This window comes from Artemia franciscana, unplaced genomic scaffold (assembly GCF_032884065.1).
Source record: "Artemia franciscana unplaced genomic scaffold, ASM3288406v1 PGA_scaffold_1180, whole genome shotgun sequence".
NCBI classification, from domain to species: Eukaryota; Metazoa; Arthropoda; class Branchiopoda; order Anostraca; family Artemiidae; genus Artemia; species Artemia franciscana.
The window spans coordinates 1026442-1051110 of NW_027062618.1; the positions used below are offsets into that span (position 1 = coordinate 1026442).

The following is a 24669-nucleotide window of genomic DNA, read 5'->3' on the forward strand; positions in this document are numbered from 1 at the left end:
AAAGACTTGTCGTGTCCAATCATTCAATTCTCTCCTAACATGAAGATTGTCAAAATTAAGGAAGAATTTCTGAGGAATCACAAATACAAACAACGCTTCATCAACCTACTTGCTGAGAGGCTAGCGAACTCAGGATGCAAAGTTCTACACGCTCAGGATGATGCCGATGTCTTAGTTGTACAAACTGCAGTCAGTTGCGCTGAAACTTCGTCGACCACTTTGATTGCGAATGATACCGACCTATTAGTCCTTCTGCTGTCTTATGCCAAGCTTGACGCATGTAATTTATCTTTATGCAGACAGACACACATGGAAATAACCAACGAGTGTACGACATAAAAGGGATTAAGAACAAACTAGGAACCGAAGCAGCAGAAAATCTGCTCGTTTGCCACGCAATGTCTGGCTGCGATACAACATCTAGACTTCGTGGCGTAGGGAAACCAGCAGGGGTTTCCTCGTCACTTATAGATGGGATTTTTAAAGATGCTTGCAAAACCGTCATGACACCAAGATCCAAACACCAGGAGATCGCAGTAGCTGGAGAGAAAGCTTTGCTCCGCATCTACGAAGGAAAAAGCAATGAGAAGACCCTGAACGATGTTCGGGTACGACAATTTACAATGCGGGTTGCGAGTGCGATTGCTTTCGTTCAGGCAGAGCGGCTTCCGCCAACTTTAGCTGCGGCAAAGTACCATTTTTACAGGTGCTATTTGCAAATAATGAAGTGGCAAGACACGTCCGATTGGCGGAAGCCTGAAGAGTGGGGTTGGCACCTCTCTTCGTCACGGAATATGTATCTTCCCATAATGACTGATGCTTCACCAGCACCGGAGAACCTGCTGAAGATGGTGCGGTGCCAGTGCAGCAGCGGGTGCGAGTGGTTCAGATGCAACTACCGTCGGAACGGTTTGCCCTGGAGCTTTGCCTGCGGGGAGTATAAAGGGGCGTTATGTGCTAACACTGCAGCAAGACAGGATGAGGATGATAACGAAGACGAGCAGGAAGAAGAGTTAGCTTTAGGTTGTGCTTTAAAATCAAAATGTTCTTGTGATTAATTTACCTGAGTTCTAAACATTCCTTTTTATAACTGATTGATCTGAAGTTTTGATCTTGATTAAAGAAGTGGTTTTTCAAGATGTTATACTTAGCAACCCCTCTACAGGCTGAAAAGATGCTTCATCATGACATAGCTTACAGCAGCGAAGAATAGTGCGTGTCGGATTTAATACACTACTCAGATCGTTGACATGAATCAGGAATAGTAGTGGTCCTAATACTAACCCTTGGGGAACACCACAATTGACAAATAGATTATTTCCTGGCTCTTCTCCCTCCCAAATAAATCCAGCAATCCCTCAAGTACAACCTCAAGTACGATCTGAACCAATCCAGAGTTTCACCTCTTATTCCCATGTGCTCCAGTTTCCCGAGGAGAACATGGTGGTACATACTATCAAATGCTTTTCTGATATGAATCAGGACCGCTGCAGGTAGAAGGCCAGAATCCGGAACTTTGTTGATCCATAAACTCAAAGCCGTTAGTGCATCTTGGGTGGAGTGTCCCGGTCTAAACCCAAACTGATGAGTGTTAAGAAACCCTTTTTTCTCCAGAAACTGGAGTAGCTGCTGCTGCATGGGTTTTTCAAAAACCTTTGAAAAACTGAAAGAATGGAAATAGGTCTATAATTCGTAGGATTGGCTTGAGACCTTTCTTTGTGCAAAGGAAAAATTCTAGCTTTCTTTAGCCGTTCTGGGAAAGCACCCTTCTGAGAGAGAAATTGATCAAGTACGTAAGAGGCTCTACGATTGGCGAAGCAACAACTTTTAACACATTAGTGTGTACTTGGTCAAATCTAGAAGCAGAATTTCCTCTTAGGTTTCTTATAATCAACAAAATTTCAGGTAAAAAGACAGGAGCGAGAGCCATTGACTTGGTGCATGCTGGGCTTGGGTAATCTTTAAAACTCTTCGCAGGGTTTTCAAGGGAATTTGCTTTTTTCTTCCACCTCTGCAAAAATGATCCCAGTGCATTTACAGCGTTTTCTGGCCCCAATATAGTTTCCCAATTTACAGATAATTTCGAAGGAAGCTCAGGTGGGGCGCTCCAGGGAAGCAGCAAAGAGCTTACAACCTTCCATATCTTCCGTGAATCTTTCCCACTTTCAGCTAATTTTCCAATGTAAAAAATTCTTTTAGCTTTAGGTAAAATTGGTCGGAGGCATTATTATATTCAACATAATGCTCAAGCGTAACTATGCAAGGGTCATTTACGTGATTAGTCCAGAGATTGTTCTTCTTATTAATACACTGGAGCAGTCCATGACTAATCCAAAGGGTTATGGGTTGATTTTTCCGTCCAGTCTTCCTGGTATACTTTTTAGAGCTGCAATTGGTATACATTCTCACAAAAATGTTATGAAATTCCACAAACACAGCATTAACATCTTCTGTATTCATAATGTTACCCCATGATGTGCTCTCCAGTACTTGTTTAAGGGTTTTCAGGTTCTCGTCATTTAATTTCCACGTGACGAATGCCTGCATAGGCGTGGCATCCGGCTTAGGATTTTTTTGCTGTATTTTAAAATTCGTAAGCAGAGGGAACTGATCAGAAGTGTTAGATAGCAAGACAGAGGCTGATCTTGGATGCAGCGTCGAAAAAATGTTGTCAATAAATGAATGGTAGTTACTCGGGTAGGTATCGTAGTTGAGGGGTACATGTTCGAAGCAGACATTATACTGAGCAGATCTATCACACCTGATGATAGAGGAAGAGTCAGAATGATGTTAAAAGTCTCCATTAACATGGCATCGTTCCCTTGTCTCTTCAGAAGATCAGATATTTGGCACAAGTTTTCCAAGAGTGAAGAAACAGATCCCGCCGGATCGAGACGAATGCAGATTGTCAAAAAGGCGTATCTTAAGAATGGATTTGGGTATTAAGTCGGAACTTTTAGAGAACACTTAAAAAGCAAGATCAATTGAAAAAAGCCTAATATATGCATGTCACTACTAACACTAATACCACTACTAATTTAGTAATACAACTACTGCTACTATTCTACTCCAACTACTACTTCAATTGCAACAGCTTGTCAGACTTAGAGGATTAAAGTGAAAAGAGTGTCAAATGGATGTCAAAAGAGCACATAAAAAATATTTTTGGAATGGCTTACCGTGTCAAGGTGAAACTTCTGGGACATCATGAAAGCAATGTTCAACTACCCAAAAGGGAATATGCACGTGCTGCTACCGCTATTAGTACTACTGCTGCTACTACTTCTACTAATACAACACTAACACTGCAACTACTTCTACTACCATCGAAACTACTGTGATAATAGAACTGTTAAGGCTAAGTCTATGAAGGTAAAATTTGGGAGAATATTAATGACAAATTCAGACTAACAAAAGACACTATGTGCATTTAGATTGTCAAAACAGCGTATCTGAAGAATTGATTTGTGTATTAAGTTGGAACTCTCAGAGAATACTTAAAGGGGAAGATCAACTGACAAAATACAAAATGTGTACACTACTACTAATACTACTACTAATGCAACATTTATTAGTTCTACTACTACTATTACTATTGCTTCAATTACTACTTCAATCACAACTACTTGTAAGGTTAAGAGCATTAAGATGAAAATTTCAAGAAGTATACGAATAAACAGATTATCAAACGAGCATATCGACAAAGTAAAAGCAATGACTAATTGTATTAGGTTGAGTAGTAATACTACTGCACTGACTACTATTACAACTATACGTAGGGGTATGAAGGTGAAATTTTAATAGAATATTGCTGAAAATTTCTGTTGTACGGATAACAACCTTGCCATCCGTACGCAAGTTGTCAAAAGAGCATATCAGCAATATCTTAGGAACAGTTTCATGTGTGAAGTTAAAAGATAAAAGGCTTTTTTGGGGGATGCTGAACTAACCAAAAGACAATTATTGCATAATAATACTACTGCTTCTACTCCTACAACTACTACTTACTGCTACTACTACTACAGCTACAAAAGCTAAAACTACTATTATTAACTCTACTCCTACTGCTACTACTATAGCTACTAGTTCTACAACTACTACTAATAAACCTTACGGGTATTAAGGCGAAAATTTTGGGTAATATTGAAACTGTTTTGAAATAAATCGAAACACACTATGCCCACAAAGGTTGTCAGGAGGATGTATCAGCAATACTCAAGGACCAGTTGATGGTATTAATTTTAAATTGCATAGTGTGTTGAATTTAAATTTCATCGTGCGTTGAATGGGATGTTGAAAACAAAACAAATGAACTATGTGCATACTGCTACTACAACTATTGCTACTACAAATGCTAAGGGTATTAAGGTGAAGGTTTCACGGAATAAAGTTCGTTTTGAACTAATTCAAAACGAACTATGATCATGTTGATTTTCAAAAGGCTTTCAAACGGCTTGCATTCTTAAGTTAGATCTTCAGGATAAGTTCTGACGGAATTTGAACTAGCCAGAAGACACTATGTGAATACTTTTAATACTACTTGAACGCTTTCTGTAACTAATGAAACTAAGGGCATTAAGTTGAAACGCATAGGGGAAGTTTCAATTAAAAAGCACTGCTCTATCATAGCTAGTAATATCATTGATATTTTATAGGAGCTAATTTGATGGGAAATTCATAGTACCCTTTTTAAAGTGAAAAGTGATTGGAGGGCAATCAGCCCTCCTCTCTAGCTCATAATTTTCCAAACACTTTCAATTAAAATTTTAAGAATGCCATTTTGTTCGTCATAGCTGAACGGTCTTGTAACTCTATCTCCAGAGCTATTGCGTATATCAACCCCTCACAGTAAGGAATTTCCTCATTATGTTTAAAAAATAAATGTTGCCTTAAGATTAAAAATAAATGTACTCTGTATATGTTGGTTGTCAATAAGAAATCTCAGCAATATCCCAAGAACGACTGAGGGTATTATGTTCAACCTTTCGGGGCTTCTTCTGTCACTACTTCTACACTTAAAATTTGAATAAATCATTAAGTATTATTTTTCAGGTCAAATAGAGAAGGTATAACACTAAATTGAACACTACTATTTGTGTCAAGATTTTTAAAAGGGCGTATGATGTTAAAAATTGTTGAAAAAGTGTCCGCGTCATACAAATGGCAGGTCATGCTATAAATTCTTAAAGAAGAACGAAAGAGATTCAAACTGTTATTTTCTTTTTCCCTGGAAAAGACTATGTCAGCATAAAACGAACAGTAGTTAATTAAAGAAATTGTTTCCACAAAATAAGTTTACTTAAAGAAAAGTAAAACCCCCACGAATCAGCATCAATAAATAAATGAAACCCAAAATGAACAGAAATTACAATAAATGTCCAAGTCAAATTCAAAACGAGTAGAAATTAAACATGATTAGGGCTCAAAACCCCCAGTGTCCTCTCATGGCCAGAAAATAATTTACACATTACTGAAAAAGAAAATAATTTTAAATGTTATCCCTTTCATAACTTTAATAAATCAAATATTATTAACATTTTAAAGTGGTTAAAGTAGCAGTGAACCTATATATTTCTTATTCTAGGCCAGTTTTAAGTAAGTTAGGGCTTAGACAGGGATGCACTCAGTCACCGCGTTTGTTTTCTCTTTTTATTAATGATATTGAGAAGTATTTTAGAAATAGAAATGTCCTTATATTAAGGTTTAATGTCACTGGAACTGTTTTATTTATTATTTGCAGATGACATAGTATTGCTCGCAAAATCGGCTCCAGATTTGCAAAAGATGTTAGAGATTTTGGACAGTTATTTGAGGAGTAAGAAATTAGTTTTAAATATTGATAAATCCGTTATACTAGTTTTTGGGAAAGGAGAAAAAGAAAAGAATAAGTTCTATTTTAAAGGGAAAGGGATGAAAGAAGTTAAGGATTTTATTTATTTGGAATGTAAGTTTACAAGTTCAAGGAGGTGGAATGATCAGGTGGAAATGGCGAGTTAGAAGGGTGAGTCCCCTTAGGCATCTAGCGCTGGCAGATATTAAGCTACAGAAGAATTTTTTAGACAAAAGTTGGTCCAATATTGAGTTATGGCGGGGAAGTTTGGGGCTTGAAAAAGGGGAAAAAATTACAGAGAATACATTTAGGATATTTCAGGAGACTTTTAGGACTAAGTGGGAAATTTAATAGTTTGGTGTTAAAGGGTGATTTAGGATTGTTTACATTGAGGTTAAAAAGACGGGTTAGAATGATAGGATACTGGGAAAAGGTGATTGGTTTACAAAATAATGGGTTAGTAAATGCAGCGTATCTGGAGGCTTTGCAGGATAGAAAAAAAAAGTTCATGGGCTTCCCAGGTGAGATCAATTTTAAATAGTTGTGGGTCATCAGGAGTTTGGAATTAAGGGAATGGGATAGGACTGGAAGTGAGGTATGTAACAAAATTAGTAAAGAGTGTGCTGGAGGATCAGAAGATTCAGAAATGGCAGTGCAAAGTCTCAGCCTCGGTATTTACCGACAATACAAGGAGCAGCGGCGTCATTTCATTTTGGAGTAAGGGGAAGGGGGGCTAAGGAGCCTCTGTGGGCCGTATGAAGTGTCCAGCTTACATTTATCAAAAGCAACATTTCTTAAAAGTGATTAGCACAGGACTCTCCCAAAATCAACTGATAATAGTAAGAACCAGTTTAAAAGTACATACAGGATATGGGGAGCTTAAGTTGGAAAAAAATTCACAGTTTTATTGCAACTTGTGAATCGAGAAGGTCTCATTTTTCCTAAAATACCGACATAGCCTCGAAATCCAAAGATTTCCCAGGAGTCTTTTCACTAAATATCAGCATCAGATCACTAAGCTTTTCGTAACCCATTAATGATCTTAAATAGGTTTTAGTCAGGCTTATGGTAGAAAAGAATCTTTCATTACTAGCCATTGAGATAGACAGAGTAATGAAGTTTTGTATAATTTTCAAAACTTCAGAATATGCTTTCAACGTTACCTTCACACAATCGTGTAGCTGAAAGGGATCTTTTGGCCTACTGCCTAATGAGTCGATATATCTTCTCACAGGATCCGTTTGCAAGACAAACAGGATTGTGTCAATATAAGACACTTTGTAATGCGCAGCTACACTAGCTAGTCGGCTGGTGTTGAGAAAGTGCGGCAAATCAATATCTAATGCAGAGATTGACTCTAGCAGTGGAAGAGCATTCATGAACCGGCTTTCAAACTCACAGCACAATCGGTCTATCACAAGAAAATAATCCCTTCTGAAATCATCTTTAGTTGATTCTTTCACTTCAGCAAGATCACTTTTTCCCAAAGTCAACAAGGTTACAAAATCAGATAATCAGGAAGCTGCTTCGTGTGCAAGCTTTAGTCTTTTACATGAAGAATCAGAATTTATAAAATTTTGCGGAAGCATTCACGAGACTCATGAGAAAATTCTTTTGCTTTGTGAAAGATTTCATCAAAAGCTTTGTCAGCTCGAATGTTTATAATTTTATATCACGTAGCTGCAGTAAGACCAGTAGCTCTGAAGAAAATTAAGTCCACCACCTACAGCTGCTCAGACAGAGAATTTGCAGCACAAAAAAAACTTTTCGCTAGATGGGTTTTAAACATAAATTCAAGTGTCTGAAGACTGGTTGCGAGTCTGTGGGCCTGAGTTGCCGATTCTCCGTCACTAGATGTTTTTGTAATTGCCTTTGTCTCAAGTTCTGAATGCAATCACCCAACACAAGGCTGAGTCTATGAGCATGGCAGTGAATGTAAATTGCATGCGGTGCAACTTCTTTAATACCAGCTTACATACCTGAAAAGTAGCTGTTGATGACACTGACTTGGTATTTGCATAAGAAAATTGAAAAAACAACTAATTTGCACCCCCTCCTTCTGGAAGTCGAAGAGTATACCCCCCCCTCATTGTATTTTTTCTTGAATTGATAACAATTGATAGGTCTGAGTTTTTCTTTCAATACTCCGGTTGATCTCGTATAGCTTTTTTTGTTTTGTTTTTTCATGTTTTTCTCATCTTTTTTATAAGTTGGTTTAAGCTAAGTTTCCTCCTTCCCCCACCAATTGTAAAACCTTTTCAACGACTGAGACATTTAGAACATTCCATGAGACTTTTAGGACTAAGTGGGGAATTTTATAGTTTTGCGTTAAAGGATGATCTCAAAAAGAGGTTGGTTCAAGCTGTCTCCTCTCCTCCCTCCTCCCAATTATAGGGCCGTTTGAGCGACTGAGACATTTAGGATATTTCAGGAGACTTTTAAGAATAAGTGGGAAATTTAATAGTTTGGTCCTAAAATTGATCTAGGATTGTTTTCATTGAGGGTAAAAAGACGGGTAAGAACGATAGGATGCTGGGGAAAGGTGATTGGTTTACCAAATATTAGGCTAGTAAATACAACATATCTGGAAGCGTTGCATGATAGAAGGAAAAGTTCATAGGCTTCCCAAGTGTGATCAATTTTAAATAGTTGTGGGTCATCAGGAGTTTGGAATTAATGGAAGGGGATAGGACTGGAAGTGGGAAATGTAGCAAAATTAGTGAAGGATGTCTTGGAGGATCAGGAGATTCAGAAATGGTCATGTGAAGTCACAGCCTCGTCATCCCTCGGCATTTACCGGCAATGGAAGGAGCACTATGAATCGACAAGGTCTCATTTTTCCAGAAATGCCAACCATAGCCTCGAAATCCAAAGATTTCACAAGAGTCATTTCACTAAACATCAACATCAGATCACTGAGCCTTTCATTGCACGTTGTTCATCTTAAAATGGTTTTAATCAGGCTTAGTGTAGAAAAGAATCTTTCATTACTAGCCGCTGCGATAGGCAGAGTAATGAAGTTGCGAGTCTGTGGGCCTGAGCTGCCGATTCTCCGTCACTAGATGTTTTGTTAATTGATGAAACAGTCAAAATACAGTTGTATCTATTCAGTACTTTGTTCACCGATCTATATCAGTATACCCTTTCGTAGAAGGTGATTTCACAGTTGAAGAGCAGTTATGCCAGTGGCTTTCTGAACATTAACAAACAGTTGATAGCGTGTATTGCTGTTCACAATAAAACCACAAAGCTCTTGAACAATGGAGAAAAAATGCGCCATTCATCTCAAGTTCTGAATGCAATCAACTGCTTTTAGGCTCAACACAAGGTTGAGTCTATAGGCATGGCAGTGAATGTAAATTGCATGTGGTACAACTGCTTTAATACCGGCTTGCATACTTGAAAAGTGGCTGCTCATGACACTGGCTTGATATTTGCATAGAATATTGTAAAAAAAACAAATTTTCACCCCATCCCTCTGGAAGCTGAATAGTAAATTCCCCCCTCCCCCCCCCCCCCGCCCATCCAAATTTTTCTTGAATTGACACCAATTAATAGGTCTGGGTTTTTCTTTCAATACTCAGTTTGTTCTTGTATAGCTTTTAATTGTTTTGTTTTTTATGTTTTTCTCACCTTTTTTATAAGTTGGTTCAAGCTAAGTCTCCATCCCCCAATTATAAACCTTTTGGTTGTGAAGTCAAAATTATGGTCTTTGATTGTTGGTATAATTTCTTTTTAATTGTCCTATTAACAAATCTTGTGCTTTTTTCATATTTTCATTTTGTTATAATCTTTGGTGTGTGATATCAGGTACTGTCTTTCAAGATTCTTATTGATTCTTCGGATCGTTCTTTTATATAATATGTTGTTCTTATCTTTCCTGAAATCATAAAAAAAAACTGGTCTGAAATTGTCACTTTGGTTGTCTTAAAATTCAAGAAGCTAAACTTCGAGAAAATTAAAAAAACAAAATTAATGAAAATAACGATTTTGAATGAAATATAATTTCAAATTTAATTTGTTAACTCGAGCAAAGAAGAAAAGCGCAAGGAACTTGCAATTTCCCATGCGACCTGGCGTCTATTAAGAATAATGTGCCTACGGCTACTAGGAATGCAAACAGTCCGTCGTTGTACACAATTGTGTTCTATTTTAGAGGTTAGAAACAGAGAAAACTTGAGTCACACACAACTCAGAAAAGATTCAGAAGAGATTCAAGAACGCACTCAAAGAAATAAAGAGGACTTAATACGTCTATATAGAGGGGATGACTCGTCCAAAATCACTTAACCAACCTGTATAATTTTGTTAAGGATCATGGGTCGCCTTGTTTTATCAAACAGTTCGTGGTAACGAACTGTAGTAAGGAGCAATAGTAACCAAAACTCTAAAAAACGAAGTTTTTATACCAATAGTTCCATCACAAGAATCGCATTTTAATGCTGATCTTAAATATATAAGTTTCATCAAGTTTAGCCTTACTCATCAAAAGTTACGAGCCTGAAAAATTTTTAGAAAATAGGGGGAAACACCCCTTAAAAGTCATAGATCAGGTTCATTAATCAGACTATCAGAATCAGTATCACACCATCGGATTCAGAGTATCAGAGAACCCTCCTGTAGAAGTTTCAAGCTCCTATATACAAACATGTGGAATTTTGTACTTTTTCCCAGAAGACAGATCACGGATGCGTGTTTATTTGTTTGTTTCGTTTTTTTTTTCCCAGGGGTGATTGTATTGACCCAGTGGTCCTAGAATGTCACGAGAGGGCTCACTCTCACGGAAATCAAAAGTTCTAGTGCCCTTTTTAAGTGACCCAAAAAATTGGAGGGTACGTAGGCCCCTCCCCATGCACATTTTTTCCCCAAAGCACCCGGTTCAAAATTTTGAGATAGCCATTCTGTTTAGCTTAGTCGAAAACCTAATAACTATGTCTTTGGGGACGACTTAATCCCCCAAACTCCCTGGGGGAGGGGCTGCAAGTTATAAATTTTGACCATTGTTTACGTATAGTAATGGTTATTATGAAGTGTACAAACGTTCTCAGGGGGACTTTTTCGCGTTGGGCAGGGGGTGGGTCGGGTTAAAGGGGTTACGTGGGAGGATATTTCCATGGAGGAACTTACCATGAGGGAAGAAAACTTCCATAAAGGGGGCGATTTTCTAGCATTGTTAAAAAAAAACAATGAGAAAATAAATAAAAAAAATGTTTTCAACTGGATGTAATGAGCAGCATTAAAACTTGAAACAAACATAAAACATTACGTATATAAGGGGGTTCGCCTCTCCACAATACCTTGCTCTTTGCGCTAAAGTATTTTTAGTAATTTCAACTATTTATTCTACGGCCTTTGTAATTCAGGGGTCATTCTTAAAGATTTGGGACACAATTCAAGCTTTCATGTAAAGGGCACGGTATTGACGAGGGGGCAAACCCCCTCATATACGTAATAAAATACACAAATATAGAATTTCGTTACGTAAGTTAATTTGTAAGGTACGTATGTTTGTTACTAACAAAAACGTTCGTTAAAAAAAAAAAAAATCTAGTTGCATTTTTAAGCAGCAAAAAATTGGAGGGCAACTAGGCCTCCTCTCCCACCCCTTTTTATCAAAATCGTCCGATCAAAACTATGAGAAAGTCATTTAGCAAAAGAAAAATTAATATGCAAATTTAGTTTTAATTATTCATTTGCGATGAGTCAAAATCAAAACATGCATTAATTGAAAAACGTTCAGAAATTAAATAAAAAACAAGTCTTTTTAACTGCAAGTAAGGAGCGACATTAAAACTTAAAACGAACCGAAATTATTCCGTATATGAAAGGGGTTGTTCCCTCCTCAACACCCCGCTCTTTACGCTAAAGTTTGACTCTTTGTCTCAACTCTACTTTTTAAAACAATAAAAAAAAAAACTTTAGCGTATAGAGCGAGGTGTTGAGGAGGGGGTAACCCCTTTCATATACGGAGTAACTTCTGTTCGTTTTAAGTTTTAATGTCGCTCCTTACTTGCAGTTAAAAAAAAACTTGGTTTTTTATTTAGTTGTAATAAAAGTTGGCACCGTGGCTTTAAAACAAGACAATAAAAATGTGTCGTGAAATATGAAATAGGAATAATGAATAAATATATTTTAGAATGAAGCTCACAATAGACTTTTGTGAAGTACTGCTCTATTAAAAACAGATTTGTTTTAATTTAAAACACCTTTTTACACATTTTTTTTCACACTTCAAGTCAAATTAATATAAATTGTGACTACTAATTTGAGGCCCCTTCTAAAATCAGAGGCTCCATCCCCCATCCCCCCTATAGTGGGCTATAGTATGTGACTATAGCCCCATCCTCCCTCCCAAACGATGCCACTGGGAAGGATATCTGGGATACGACACTTATTTTCAAGTAGGTTTAAATAATGAAAAAATTGGGTGGTATATATAAGGGAGGGTTAATTTTTAGCACTGGGAGAAAGGAAGAAATATATTTACGGAGGATAAGGATAATGGACAGTCCATACTCATGCCCTATGTGTAGAGAAAATAGCAAGGATCTGCTTCACTTCATTGCCCTTTGTCCCGAATTATAGGATTTAAGGAAGGAATTATTCTCTGGTAATGTGGGGACAAGTGAGTGGTTGGTTTCAATAATGGGATCTAAAGATTATGGGACAATAAGAAAGATTGCAAAATATATAAAAAACTGGGAATGACATATAAGCGGATTTTTCTAAGGGGGAGTGAGTGCTGAAAATAATGTTGAATGTGTGTAAGCTGTTTTATTTTAATTTTTTTTTGTAGCCATGGCCCTTGTGACTTTAGAGCATTAAATATCGGAAATATCTAATGTCTATTATGTTTGTTTTGTTTTTGTTATTATTATGTTATTCAATTGTTACTGCTATGTACTATGTGTTTTTATCGTTATGTGTGTCATTATAATGTGTTATAATTTTGTGTGTAGGTGTTTTTTTTCGTTTTTTTTTTTTTGCTAAGGCCCAAAGAGACTTTCGTTTCACAATAAAATATATATCTATCTATTTAATATCAGCATATGTATATTAAACTGACAATGCTCATTCATTTGTATTTTTTCTGTAAAGCGAAAATTACGTTCTGGGATTGGGGAGGCATAGGGGTTTTGAGCCCTACTCACGTTACTTTCTACTAGTTTTAAGTTTGACCCGTTATTTTTATTGTAATTTCTATTCGTTTTGGGTTTCATTTATTTATCGATGCTGATTTGTGGTAGTTTAACACTTGGTAGATTATTTGATTTGAATTTTGCTCATTTCTGGTTTAATGAAGTTCTTTACTTTTATTTGAAAAATATATTTTATGGAAATTTTTTTCATTAATCTCTTACATATAGGCATACTCCTCTGAAGCAATGGGAGAAAACCAGGTTTGAAAGGAGTTGGTAACCATGTCAATTTGGTCAGGTGATAACACAGACAAGGTGTTTTTTTTTTTGACATAACTTCTTTAATTACTGCAACCACTACTTCTTCTGAAATCATACGAAAGGAAAGTTCTGAAAGTTTATTAGAGAGGCTATCTACATTCATACTAAAGGACTTCATTTGTTCTGAAGTAGGAATCTGAGAGGGTGTGGGCCTAGAGTATGCAAGAACTAAAGAACTATTAATATTAGTAGATACAGCACTGTGATATTACAAAGAAACATTATGTGAGCAAGTTATTGCAAAAGGAACACTTGAAATACAACCAAAAAAGTCAGCATCAGACAAAGAAACACTATTATAAACGCTAATAGACAATTGAGAAACACAAATAAATGATGCCAGAACGCATTTATTGGTAAAGCATTGTGATCAAGAAAGGTTAACCAAGTCACAACCAAGAAAGGTTGTGATTAAGAAAGGTATGACGCTATGTGCATGTTCATTGTCAAAAGAGCGCATCTCAAGAATCGATTTGGGTATTAAGTTGGAACTTTCAGAGAATTCTTAAACAGGAACATCATCAGACCGAAAGGAAACATGCGCACACTACTGCTAATACTACCATCACTGCCACATTTGCAACTACTACCACTGCTACTACATCTGCTATGAAGAATCACAAAGCCAAAAAGGATAGATACAAGCAAAAAAGTCAGCATCAGACAAAGAAACACTATTATAAACGCTAATAGACAATTGAGAAACACAAATAAATGGAACCAGAACGCATTTATTGGTAATGCATTGTGATCATTTTTGACAAATCCGTAAAATTCAGAAAACAAGATTGGATTCACCTGCTGCAGTCCGTCTCTTAATCTCTCCAACCATATCCCTGAACTTCTGGCGATCATCCCTAGATTGATCTGAGTAGAACTGGATCTTGGCATATAGCAAAAATGACTTCTGGAGAACTTTTTTTTTTATACCAAAGCTAGAAACAGTGAATCACTGGTGGTGATCTGTTTGGGGCTGAAGTATCAGCATTAGTGGTCAGACACCCTACATTGGTCAGTAGTCCTATGTCAATTCTGTAATCACGTTTAAGATGGTTTGTTATGAAGACAGTAACACTTACCACATCAGGGATACTGAGTGCAGCAATATTAAGTTTTCTACAGTCACAATTATACTCAGCTCTAATTAGACAAATGAAGCAACAGCACTGGTAGCAGCTTGTACCTCCTCGTGAATAATAGAATGAGTATTTTCCTTGTCACACTTAGATGATATTCATTGTTCAATATTATCAATTTTCGCAATTATGCATTGAAAATCAGTTTTAAGCTCTATAGCTCCATAGCACAAAACATCAACCCAGTGAGCGATTTTGTAATTCCAGTTTGGAATGTAAGCATAGCCACAAAAACTGCAGTGGCAACATCAGCTGTATTCATTGGTCCCGAAGTGCATGGTGTAAAGGAGCATTGTTACAGTTCCTTACACAATCAAGCCTTGAGGTGGCAGCATTTACAGCATTAAGCTCATAACCACTAAGAGCAAGACAACTCACAGTCCACTTCATGCAGGTATAACATTGGAGGCATTTAGAGTTTTAGCAAAGTTGCACAAGGCACATCTGTCAGTTTTAGAAGGACTATCTCTTGCACGTTCTTCTGGCCTTTGGGGATTGTTATCATTATTTGGTTTAGAAAAGGCTTTAGGCATTATCAATATGATAACACTGACCATAAATTATAGAAGAAAAATTATGGTAGACAGAACCTGTGGGAAGTGCCAATACTCAAATCACCAGTCCCCAGCAGTTAAAGGATTAAATCCAACTTGCACTAATACGGCTCTTGTTGTTTGATATTGCTTTCTTCTGCACAGGCTATATCAAAAATAGAAGACAAAATGGCTGCATAGACTTAATAGCTTGGCGAAAAAAGAAAGTAATTCACAATTAGAAAGTGATTACACTGGATAAAGGAAAAGATTATACTCCGTTGGGATAATCATTACTCTTGATACAAGTAAGCTAAAATGTATGGAACCAAACAGCTTAAGGAGGTTTAAATCTTATTTTGAGATGAACACCTTTTGGGATCAACTGATTGTTAACATTTGGGTTTTTATACACAAGAAGCACCACTAGATTTAAATAAATTAACAACACAGGCAGAATACAGCAAGGTCCAAAAAGTTCATAACTTTGAAACAACCAAATAAAATATTATGGAAAATCATGGATTTCAGTTATAAATAAGCCTAAAATGGGCCCAGGGAAAATTTATTTCCATTTCAATGTCCTTGGAACTTTAGTCATCGTTTCAAATTTCATACAAAAAGATTTTTTTCTTATTTCACAATCTATATTTTCTGGTGTTATGCCTAATAGTAGTAACAATAAAGCCAAAAAAAAAAAAAACATTACTCTAAAGTCTTACAAGTTAAATAATGATTACATTTAGAAAGAATATAATAAAAAAGGACCAACAAATGTATTAAACTTGTCAAGCACTAATGCAGGGGTTGCCCTTCTCAGAATGAAACATTATTCTGTAAATACTTTGAGAAATTTAAAAACACTTTCTTATATTAATCCTAAAAACACTTTATCTTACTTTACTCCAACCCCCCCCCCCCTTTAATATGCAAATATGTAGCCTAATTTATATAAGATGGAGACACAAGTTTCCAACACACTAAAAGTCGCAAGTACTTTCAAGCCTTTAACTACCTTATCTATTATCTAACTTCGAAAAGTTTAAGATCACTCTAAACCGCAGTTATCAGATTTTTTGCAGTCCAAAATAAGCCTGTTCCATTTTATCATGTGACAGAAACCAAGAATTTCTGAGGTGCTCTTTCTAACCTTTTCTTATAGCCTGTATTTATTTAAAAATAGGAATGTTTCTATCCTGTGAATTTGTATTGCATCATTATGTATACTTTTTTTTAGTAAATTTTTTGAAGAATTTTGTTTTGGAAAATTAAAGTTTGAAGATTGACTGCTCTAATTTTTAGTGTACTTTTAGATATGTTATATTTTTGTCCAACTGACTTCAGGGCCTTTCCAAAATTCAGTACTTCTTATATAGATCTTACAGTTACGTATATTTTGCTTTTTCCTATTATTTTGGCTATCACTAGTACCTAAACTCATTTTTTCATTAGTTTCAAATAAGAACATAGTGTTGTTTTTGAGATTATGGGTTTCACTTACAACGACTCTTCATCTTTAAATAGCCTGAGTAAGAAATAAATAGCCTTTAGTTATGGTATAATAGGCTATTCTAAAGTATTACCTTAGCCTAGACATGCTTCTATTTTTCCAGTCTAAATATATAACATGGACCTATAAAACAATAGACCCATGACATACATCTATAATAGACATTTAGCCTTGCCTAAAGAGCATTGAGCTAGGAATTTAATAAAAAGCCATGCATAAGTTGTATCCCAGATGAAATAGCATATCCAAAGCTATTAGGTCTAGGCTAATTAATGAGGTGTTTATGTATTGATAGTGCCCTCTCCAAACCCAAGTTTTCCCTCCCCCACCTCTTGTAAAAATTTAGATAAGCCTGCAAAATTCAAATATCCAGAGAAACATCTTTGCCTTTATGGTAATATATGACTAATTTTTCAGTTTTCACTGTCATTTTCACTTTTACCCTTCCCCCAGGCATAATTTTTGACAAAATTATGCTATTGGCTGTAGTCCTGTTTATATATGAGACTTCTCTCTTTGTTAACTTTATGATTTTTCTCGTGTTTTTCACAATTCTTCCCAATGATTCTTCTAGTTATCTTATGTATAGCTCTAGACTAAATGAAAAAGTAACGTAAACAATGAGAAAATCTTTATCCTATATTATGCTACAAGCATTACTTAATTCCCATTCTGATCCAGAGTTTTTCAGTGAATCAATCATTTTGTTAATAAATCCTTGTCAGGAAATGAAACTGAACAATAAAATGGCACTGGTCATATCTTGCATTCTCAATATATGAGGTGTAGCTGTAAAATAATAATAGTAATACTTCCAAAAAAGAAATATATTTACCAAAAGAGAATGCCTGCAAGCCGTTAGCCTGAAGCCTACTTTTTCAAATTTTGTATCTCCTGTGTCCATAGACAAATTATCCTGGCTATGACTTTTACTTGTATAAGACCAGTGTTTTTATTTTGCCAGGAAAATGATAAATGTAAACTAATTTTCAGAAAAGGGGAGGAAAATAGCCTTAAACCCACAGGCTTATAATCTGAATAAAAAGCATGCTATCAGATTCAGTATATCTGAGAACCCTACTGTAGAGGTTTCAAGATCCTATCTTCAATAATGTGAAATTTATATATTTTGCTGGAAGAAAGTTTCTCAAAGAGGGAAAAATACTAGGATCTGTAAACAGATTCTAGGATACTAAAACTAAACTTAATTTCATAGCAACTAAAAAGCCATAGGCTTGCTTACTCTTATTTGCAAAACAATATCTTTCAACCAAGTTGGGCTTCAACCACATTTTTTCAAATTGGCCCCTTGGGGTAAGCAAAGTCATCCTATTTGTGAAACATACAAAATTAATCCCATCGTTATCAACAGATAATACATTGTATTTGTGCCTACACAATAAACTACACAGTACTAGCAGTGTTCTTTGATTACTAATGTGCTGCCTATGATATTTTTGACTGTGCCAGTAAACATTTAGAAGGTCCAGAGATAGAATCCCTAGTTGGTAGCACCTAGACCCATGTGAAAGTTGATTTTCAGATCCCTTTTTTATTATTATTATAAAAAGATGATATTTAAGTGAAAAGGTCACAGAACCATTACACATCTTAATTATTCTTAGATTTTGGTATAACTCTAGTTTGGAATTAAATGTTCTTATTAAATAGCCCTTGTACTTCAGGAGTCATTCTTAAAGAATTGGCACAAAATTCAAACTTTAGCACAAATTTTGAATAGGAATTCTGGCAAATTCTCCTGACAAGTTCACCCCCTGGAAAACCCCCACCTCATTTTATTATCAATAATAGCTATGGAAAATTAATTCCACAGAATAAGAAAAAACTATACACAACTCTATGCTGAATCCCAGCACTGCCCATTCAGTACTGATAATTGAGTGCAGCACTCAGGCACATACAATTCAGGAATGATTCTTCCTAATTGTATAAAACAAAAATGAAATGTCTTGAGTATGTCTCTTATTTTAGACTAAATTTATTTCTCTTCTTAAAAAAATGAATTTCTATCACTGTTGGGGTTGGATCCAGAATTAGCAATTGTCTCAGAAGAACAAGCAAGCAGACATCTAGGATGGTGTTTAAGTTGGAACTTGTCATTTGCTATTGAATCAAATCTTTCTGCTACTGCTTTTACTGCCTCAATTGGAATCCTTGATCTTTGATTAAATTATTTGAGCAAGAAATTGAACTTATGTTATATTTAGGCTTAAAGAGCAAAGCTACCTATAATAATAAAGATAATTTATAGATGGACAGTGGGTTTTTGGTACATGGAACATGAGACAAAATGATTTTATTTGTTCCTTTGCTGGAGTAGTCAATAGAGACATTCCTTGATGTAATAAAGGAATGGGTCTGTCCTGGCACAACAATCATGTCTGACTACTTGCCTGACTTGCACGGCACAACAATCATGTCTGACTACTTGCCTGACTTGCACGTCTGAGCTTATTATACATAAGATAATATAAACTATATTAACTGGACACTGAATCATGCAGTTAATTTTTTTTAGCCAATCTCAAGCTCTAATACCCAAAACATTGAGCAATCACAGTAATATGTGCATTTCAGCATTCAAAAATATGTTAGGCTCTTGTTGATATCATTCTTATTGACACATTGAGCAATTTTGTTGCTTTTTTGAAATTTACATGTATCTAAGAAATACAAGAAACAGTGAAATCTCATTGCAGCTTATAATTTAGGCTATAGGCTAATTCTTGAAAGGATTTTCTTAATGAAAATTGATTTAAAAACAGGCATATCATCAATTAATAGGACAGCTTATTAATTAATAGGCTAGGATAGCCCAAATTATATATTTCTACTGCATTTTGCCATGTGTCATTCTTGCTTCAATCCTTGTACCTGCAACACAAATTGACTGTGACAAAATCAAGAAATAGAATCATAAATCTGAAATTCTTAATTTGGTCTATATATTTGCAAATTAGGGGGGGGGGGTTGTAAATGTAGTACAGTCACAATGGCTTAACCATAATTATTCTATACAGTCTTGGCTTACACACAAGAAAAGAAAATGATAGGGTATGTTAAATGAGTTAAAAATGTAAATAGGCTAATATTAGAAAATAAAATGATCTATAACAATAGTCCTACCCTAGGTCTACATAAGGTCATTGTTTTAGGGGCTGGGTATGAATTGTCTAAAACATGAATAGAGCTATCTTTATCTGAAGTTGTTTTTATAATTTCAAAGGCTATGTTTCCTTGTAAAAAGTGGGAATACAGCACTAACACCAAGCCATGTGCAGATCCAGGATTTTTTTTTTTTTTTAGCAGGGGCACATAATTGGTTGCTCCAATAAACTTGTGAACAAAGAAATTCCAGTAATTTAAAGGGAATTTTAATAGTTATATATCATAGATAGGAAATGGAAATGGTTGTAAATTTAATCTAAAATCTGGTGAGGATCAAAGTTCTAAGTAATCTGTTGAAATTAAAATGATGTAAAAATATTGAAACAGAAAAAGTGAGTTATAAAAATCATCCTGCCATAAAAAATAAAAAGCTGTTCACCATCTATAAAAAATATGATATTTAATATTTTCTGTATAATTTTAAGCCTTTGTACTTCTAACCTCTATAGCAAGTGATTTAAGCTTTGTGGTGTCAAAAATTTGGACCATCTTGAACCTTCTTTTGGAGTTATGCATTCTTTGTGACTATTTGTATAGGTTGAACCATTTCACATGTTGCCTAACTATATGGCATCACTTAGTAACTATGATGGTACAAAGAGTGGGGAATGAGGATTAAGATACAATCATATATGCATAAAAGATTGAACACCAAATACTAGTTTGTTTAGGATGTAACAAGAAAACTGAATAAAGAGATAGAAATACATAGAAGACATTTAAAACAAGGATTTTAAGTATAGGCAATAAAACATTAACTAGTTATTATTTCTTTTTATAAATAGTTTTTTAACAAACAGTGTCAACTTTGACAAAATCTAAAAAAAATTACTAATCAAAATTTCACTTTTCATAACAATGTAGTGCATCTTTCAACATTTAAAAGTTTGATATAACTTCCTTAAATTACAAAATTCACAGTTTTACAAGACCAAGTCTATTTTTATATTTCTATTCTCACCATATCTATCCATTACACAGTTGATATCTACCTCAATATTTTGAAGAAGGATTATAACAGTTAGTCCTGTCAGTTTGGAGCTTTTTTTAGTGTTCCCTCTTCTATTCATCCTAAAATATTCTAAATAAAGACCAAAATTGTCATGAAAATATGAGCTCTAATAAAGATGCATGTAGGTATGCACTTCAAACTAAGCATATGAGTTGAAATACTCCTTAAGAAACAAATAATTATTTGTTTGTTATATTTGTACTTATTAGGTATAGATTGGTGACTTAAATTTTCAGGGTTTCAAGCTGTGGTATATTTTCAATTACAATTTTTAAGTCTTTAAATTTTTTTAGATTCAATTCTACCATTTAAGTCTTGATATGTCTGCTTTGCACAAAAATAAAAGCTTGAAATTCAGCTCAGAATCAGCAATAAGTAAGAGAAAGGTCCTGAAAAATATTGATTAATAGACAACTATTTGTGAAAATATGATAGAATGGCATGTACCAAAATAAATGTAAAAATCCTCAGCAGTATATACAATTTTATGGACAAATATATACAGTCACTATAAATAAACATAACTATATTTTGTGATTGGTTAGTATTGACAAAGTGAGAAATTCTCAAGTAATATTGCAGTTGCATTCCATTTCTGTGATTAACTCAAGTGTTTAAGAAAAATCAATACCATTCTGTTTGTTCAACCTGAGAATTCAGAGACCCATCTATACTGAACAGATAAAAAAAAAAAACACATAATTATTTGTCTTCTTTTATGAACACTTTTTTTTGAAAATCTATTTTTCTTAAATAATTACTCTGACCTTTAAAGGGGTATTTTAACTCATATACTTATTTTTAAGCGTATACTTATACAAACTTTTATTAAAGATCAGATATAACTGAGTTTGGCCTTTATTTTAGTGTTTTAGAATGAACAGAGCCAGTCATATATCATATAATGCAGAGCTTTAACTAGATGAAAATATGCAATGAAATGCCAATATTTCCTAACCAAAATCCATAACATAAATTAATAATAGCTTTGCACTTCTCATGCATTTACTGTCTACTACATAAATCCCCAACAAAAAAAAATGGAGTTGTAAAAACCACCCTGCTTTGAAAAAAGCAAACCCAAATTTGATGAAAGCCCAAAAAATAATGATATGAATTTGTTTGTCTCTGTGCTATAGCAAGACTCAAAATCAAGTGTTAGACAGTAAAAACCAGCTCTAAAATTCAATTTTTCAGCCCTGTTGTGACAACATAATCCTGAAATATAATTTTGACAGCCAAAATAAGTTAGATTTTAAGTTTCCTTTCCTTTTAAATACAAAATGAAGACTTTTATCTTCTAACTGGTTTTTGAGGCAAACAGATTCACTTGATAAGTTCCAATTTAATTGAATACTTCTAGGTGGTGTGCATTATCAGTAAAATCTAACAGAGACCATACAAAGTAACCAAAAACTTTGTTTAAACTGGTTTGGAAAAATAAACAGTCTTAACAATTTAAACAGTAAAATTGTAGTTTAGTCACTTTTTGCTATCTCAGAGAGGGGTTAGGTTAGGAAAATAAAACTTTCAGAGATGGGTCTACAGGCTAAAGTATATCCTGGGAAGATATTTTGAAGTACCTACCTCTACTACCTCTCCCTCTAGAGGGCCCTAACCTTTAAAATATGTGTGTTATAAACGTGAAACCTTGCAAAATAGATCTTCTGCTTGAATGAAGTACAACAAAATTATTTTCAGCTTCACAACTTTGCTCAATCCCATTTTACAAGACTTTAAAGATATGCAAATACATTTCCTAAATTGAAAAAAAAGCATTGATATGGCTCAAATTCTACTCAAATAACAGAAATTGCATTTCAGAATTAAAGGCAGAAAAAAAGCAACTAGTCACTGAAAATTAAGGTAAAATTTTGTTTTGTCAAAATTTCAATAGGTATAGACCTGTCATGTAGGCGAGTTTCTTGGCCCTCTAGAAGGAGAAGGAGTAGAGGTGGGTACAATAAAATACCTTCCCGGGACATACTTTAGCCTTTAGACCCATCCCTGAAAGTTTCATTTTCCTAACCTAAACCCTTTCCAAGATAGCAAGAAGTCAATTAACTAAAGTTTTACCCAATAGTTTTATCAGTAATTTTTTATAAATTTTACAAGACTGTCTTATAAATTTAGAAGTAATCTTCTAAAAAAAATAAGCTAGGACTGAAATTGAAAGTCAAACCTTTCAGGTTGGGGTCTTGTAATCCAATTAAGTAATGGTCCAGAACACTTTTAGAAACAAATTCTCCTTTTGTTTGAAATGGATTGCCTAAGCAGTCTCCGGCTAGACTACCCACAAGAGCACCCCGCATTTTGGATAGCAAAGAACTTTTTCCGGCCATTTAACAACAATATTTCAAAATTTTGCCAAATAATGATTTGTAGATGGCAGGTTCTTTCTGGAAAAGTCTTCTTTTCATACTTTTTTTTACTAGCCATTCAAATAGGGCTTAAGGCCTTTTTTCGCGTCAACCAAAGAGACTGTTTGAGCTCAACCACTCGGTGTGGTTGAGCTCAACCACTGTTTTTGCGTGAAACAGTGACAAACCAGGTTGTCATGAAAAGTGATTTTGCGTGAAACAATTGACTGGTTGAACTCTAATTTAACCAGAACTGTCATTGTTTTTAACCGTAGGGTTCTACCATTCATAATTGTTGGTTGACCTTTTCAGGCGTAGATTTCGAAAAGAAGAATTCGTAGGCTATAAATTAGTCTATATAAAATAAGAATTATAAGCTGACAAATATAATTCTAGCCACGCAAAAGTAAGGTTTAATTTTGTTTTTTTTTTCATATTAGAGCTATTTGGATAAATGTTGGGTTATATCCTGCAATTTGATTCACATAGGCCTTAAGACAGGAAGTCAAGAGTTTGAATATGCTTTTGAAAACTTATGTAGATACTTGGAAATCTTTGTTTCATCCTTTTGATGCCCTAGACTTGACCTTAGCTTGGTAATTTGGCTTCAGAGATAAAACCTTGATGAAGCAAGACCCTAGTGGTTATAAAGCATTGTTAATCCAATTACTATTCTTACTAGATGCTTCAAGATGTGTTGCATCTTTGTCAGAACTCTTTACATTTCAGCCTTACCCTATAGGGCCATGGATAAATTTTCAGGTCAAACTCTAGTTTGGCTACTGTTTGCTATCTTAGAAATGGGTTAAGTCAGGAAAATAGAACTTCCAGTAATGAATCCAAAGCAAAAAATACGTTAAATTCTAGTTTAGCTAATTTTTATTATCTTGGAAAGGGAATAGGTTACAAGAATGAAACTCAGTAATTAATCCAGGGTCAAAAACACTCTGGGAAGGTACTGCCAGGCTTCTATGTCAACCCTTTTCTGATTTCTAAGTCTTAGATAATTGCTTACTCAAAAGGTCTATACCTATACTATTGAAATTTTGACAAAACAAAATTTACCTTAATTTTTAATTATCAGTTTCTTTTACTCTGGCTTTAGCTCTTAAAATGCAATTCCTTTTATTTGAGTAGCATTTTAAGCCATATCAATATTTTTTTTTCAAAATTTAGGAAATGTCTTTGCATATCTTTAAAACCTTATAAAGTGGATTGAGGAAAGCTGTGAAACAGTTTCTTTGTACTCCATGTAAGCAGACCTTCCCAGAACATACTTTAGCCTTTAGACCCATCCCTGAAAGTTTATTTTTTTCAATCTCACCCCCTGGTGCTCTTTTACACATTGTATAAATTGTGAAGAAATGCCTGCCCTTGCTAAAAGTCTTAGAAGTATCTTATATCAAAATACACCTGATACAGTTTAATTTTTTAGAGATGACACAGAATAGCATTAAAGCTGAGTATTTGCTTTGCAAGAAATGTGTCCCTTCTGTTGTAAAGCATTTTGGATAGACACTAATCTAACCATGGACATATTGCTGTTGCAAATGGTTTTGCTTAAAATGGTTTGGAAAACAAATAGCAAATGTAAATTTGCTTTTTTATCATTATTTAAGACTAGAATATCACAAAGCTA

At 34.8% G+C, this 24669-nt stretch overlaps 1 protein-coding gene across 1 annotated transcript in view; it reads right to left on the reverse strand.

Annotated features, from left to right (window-relative positions):
* The window catches only part of LOC136041238 (ADP-ribosylhydrolase ARH3-like), a 63453-nt gene extending 40402 nt beyond the window's left edge, over positions 1-23051 (reverse strand). The window contains exon 1 of the mRNA XM_065725833.1: positions 22853-23051. Within this exon, the coding sequence (XP_065581905.1) occupies positions 22853-23012 (160 nt within the window). The 5' untranslated portion in view covers positions 23013-23051. The remainder of the gene's footprint in view (positions 1-22852) is intronic.
* Positions 23052-24669: the final 1618 nt, after the last annotated feature.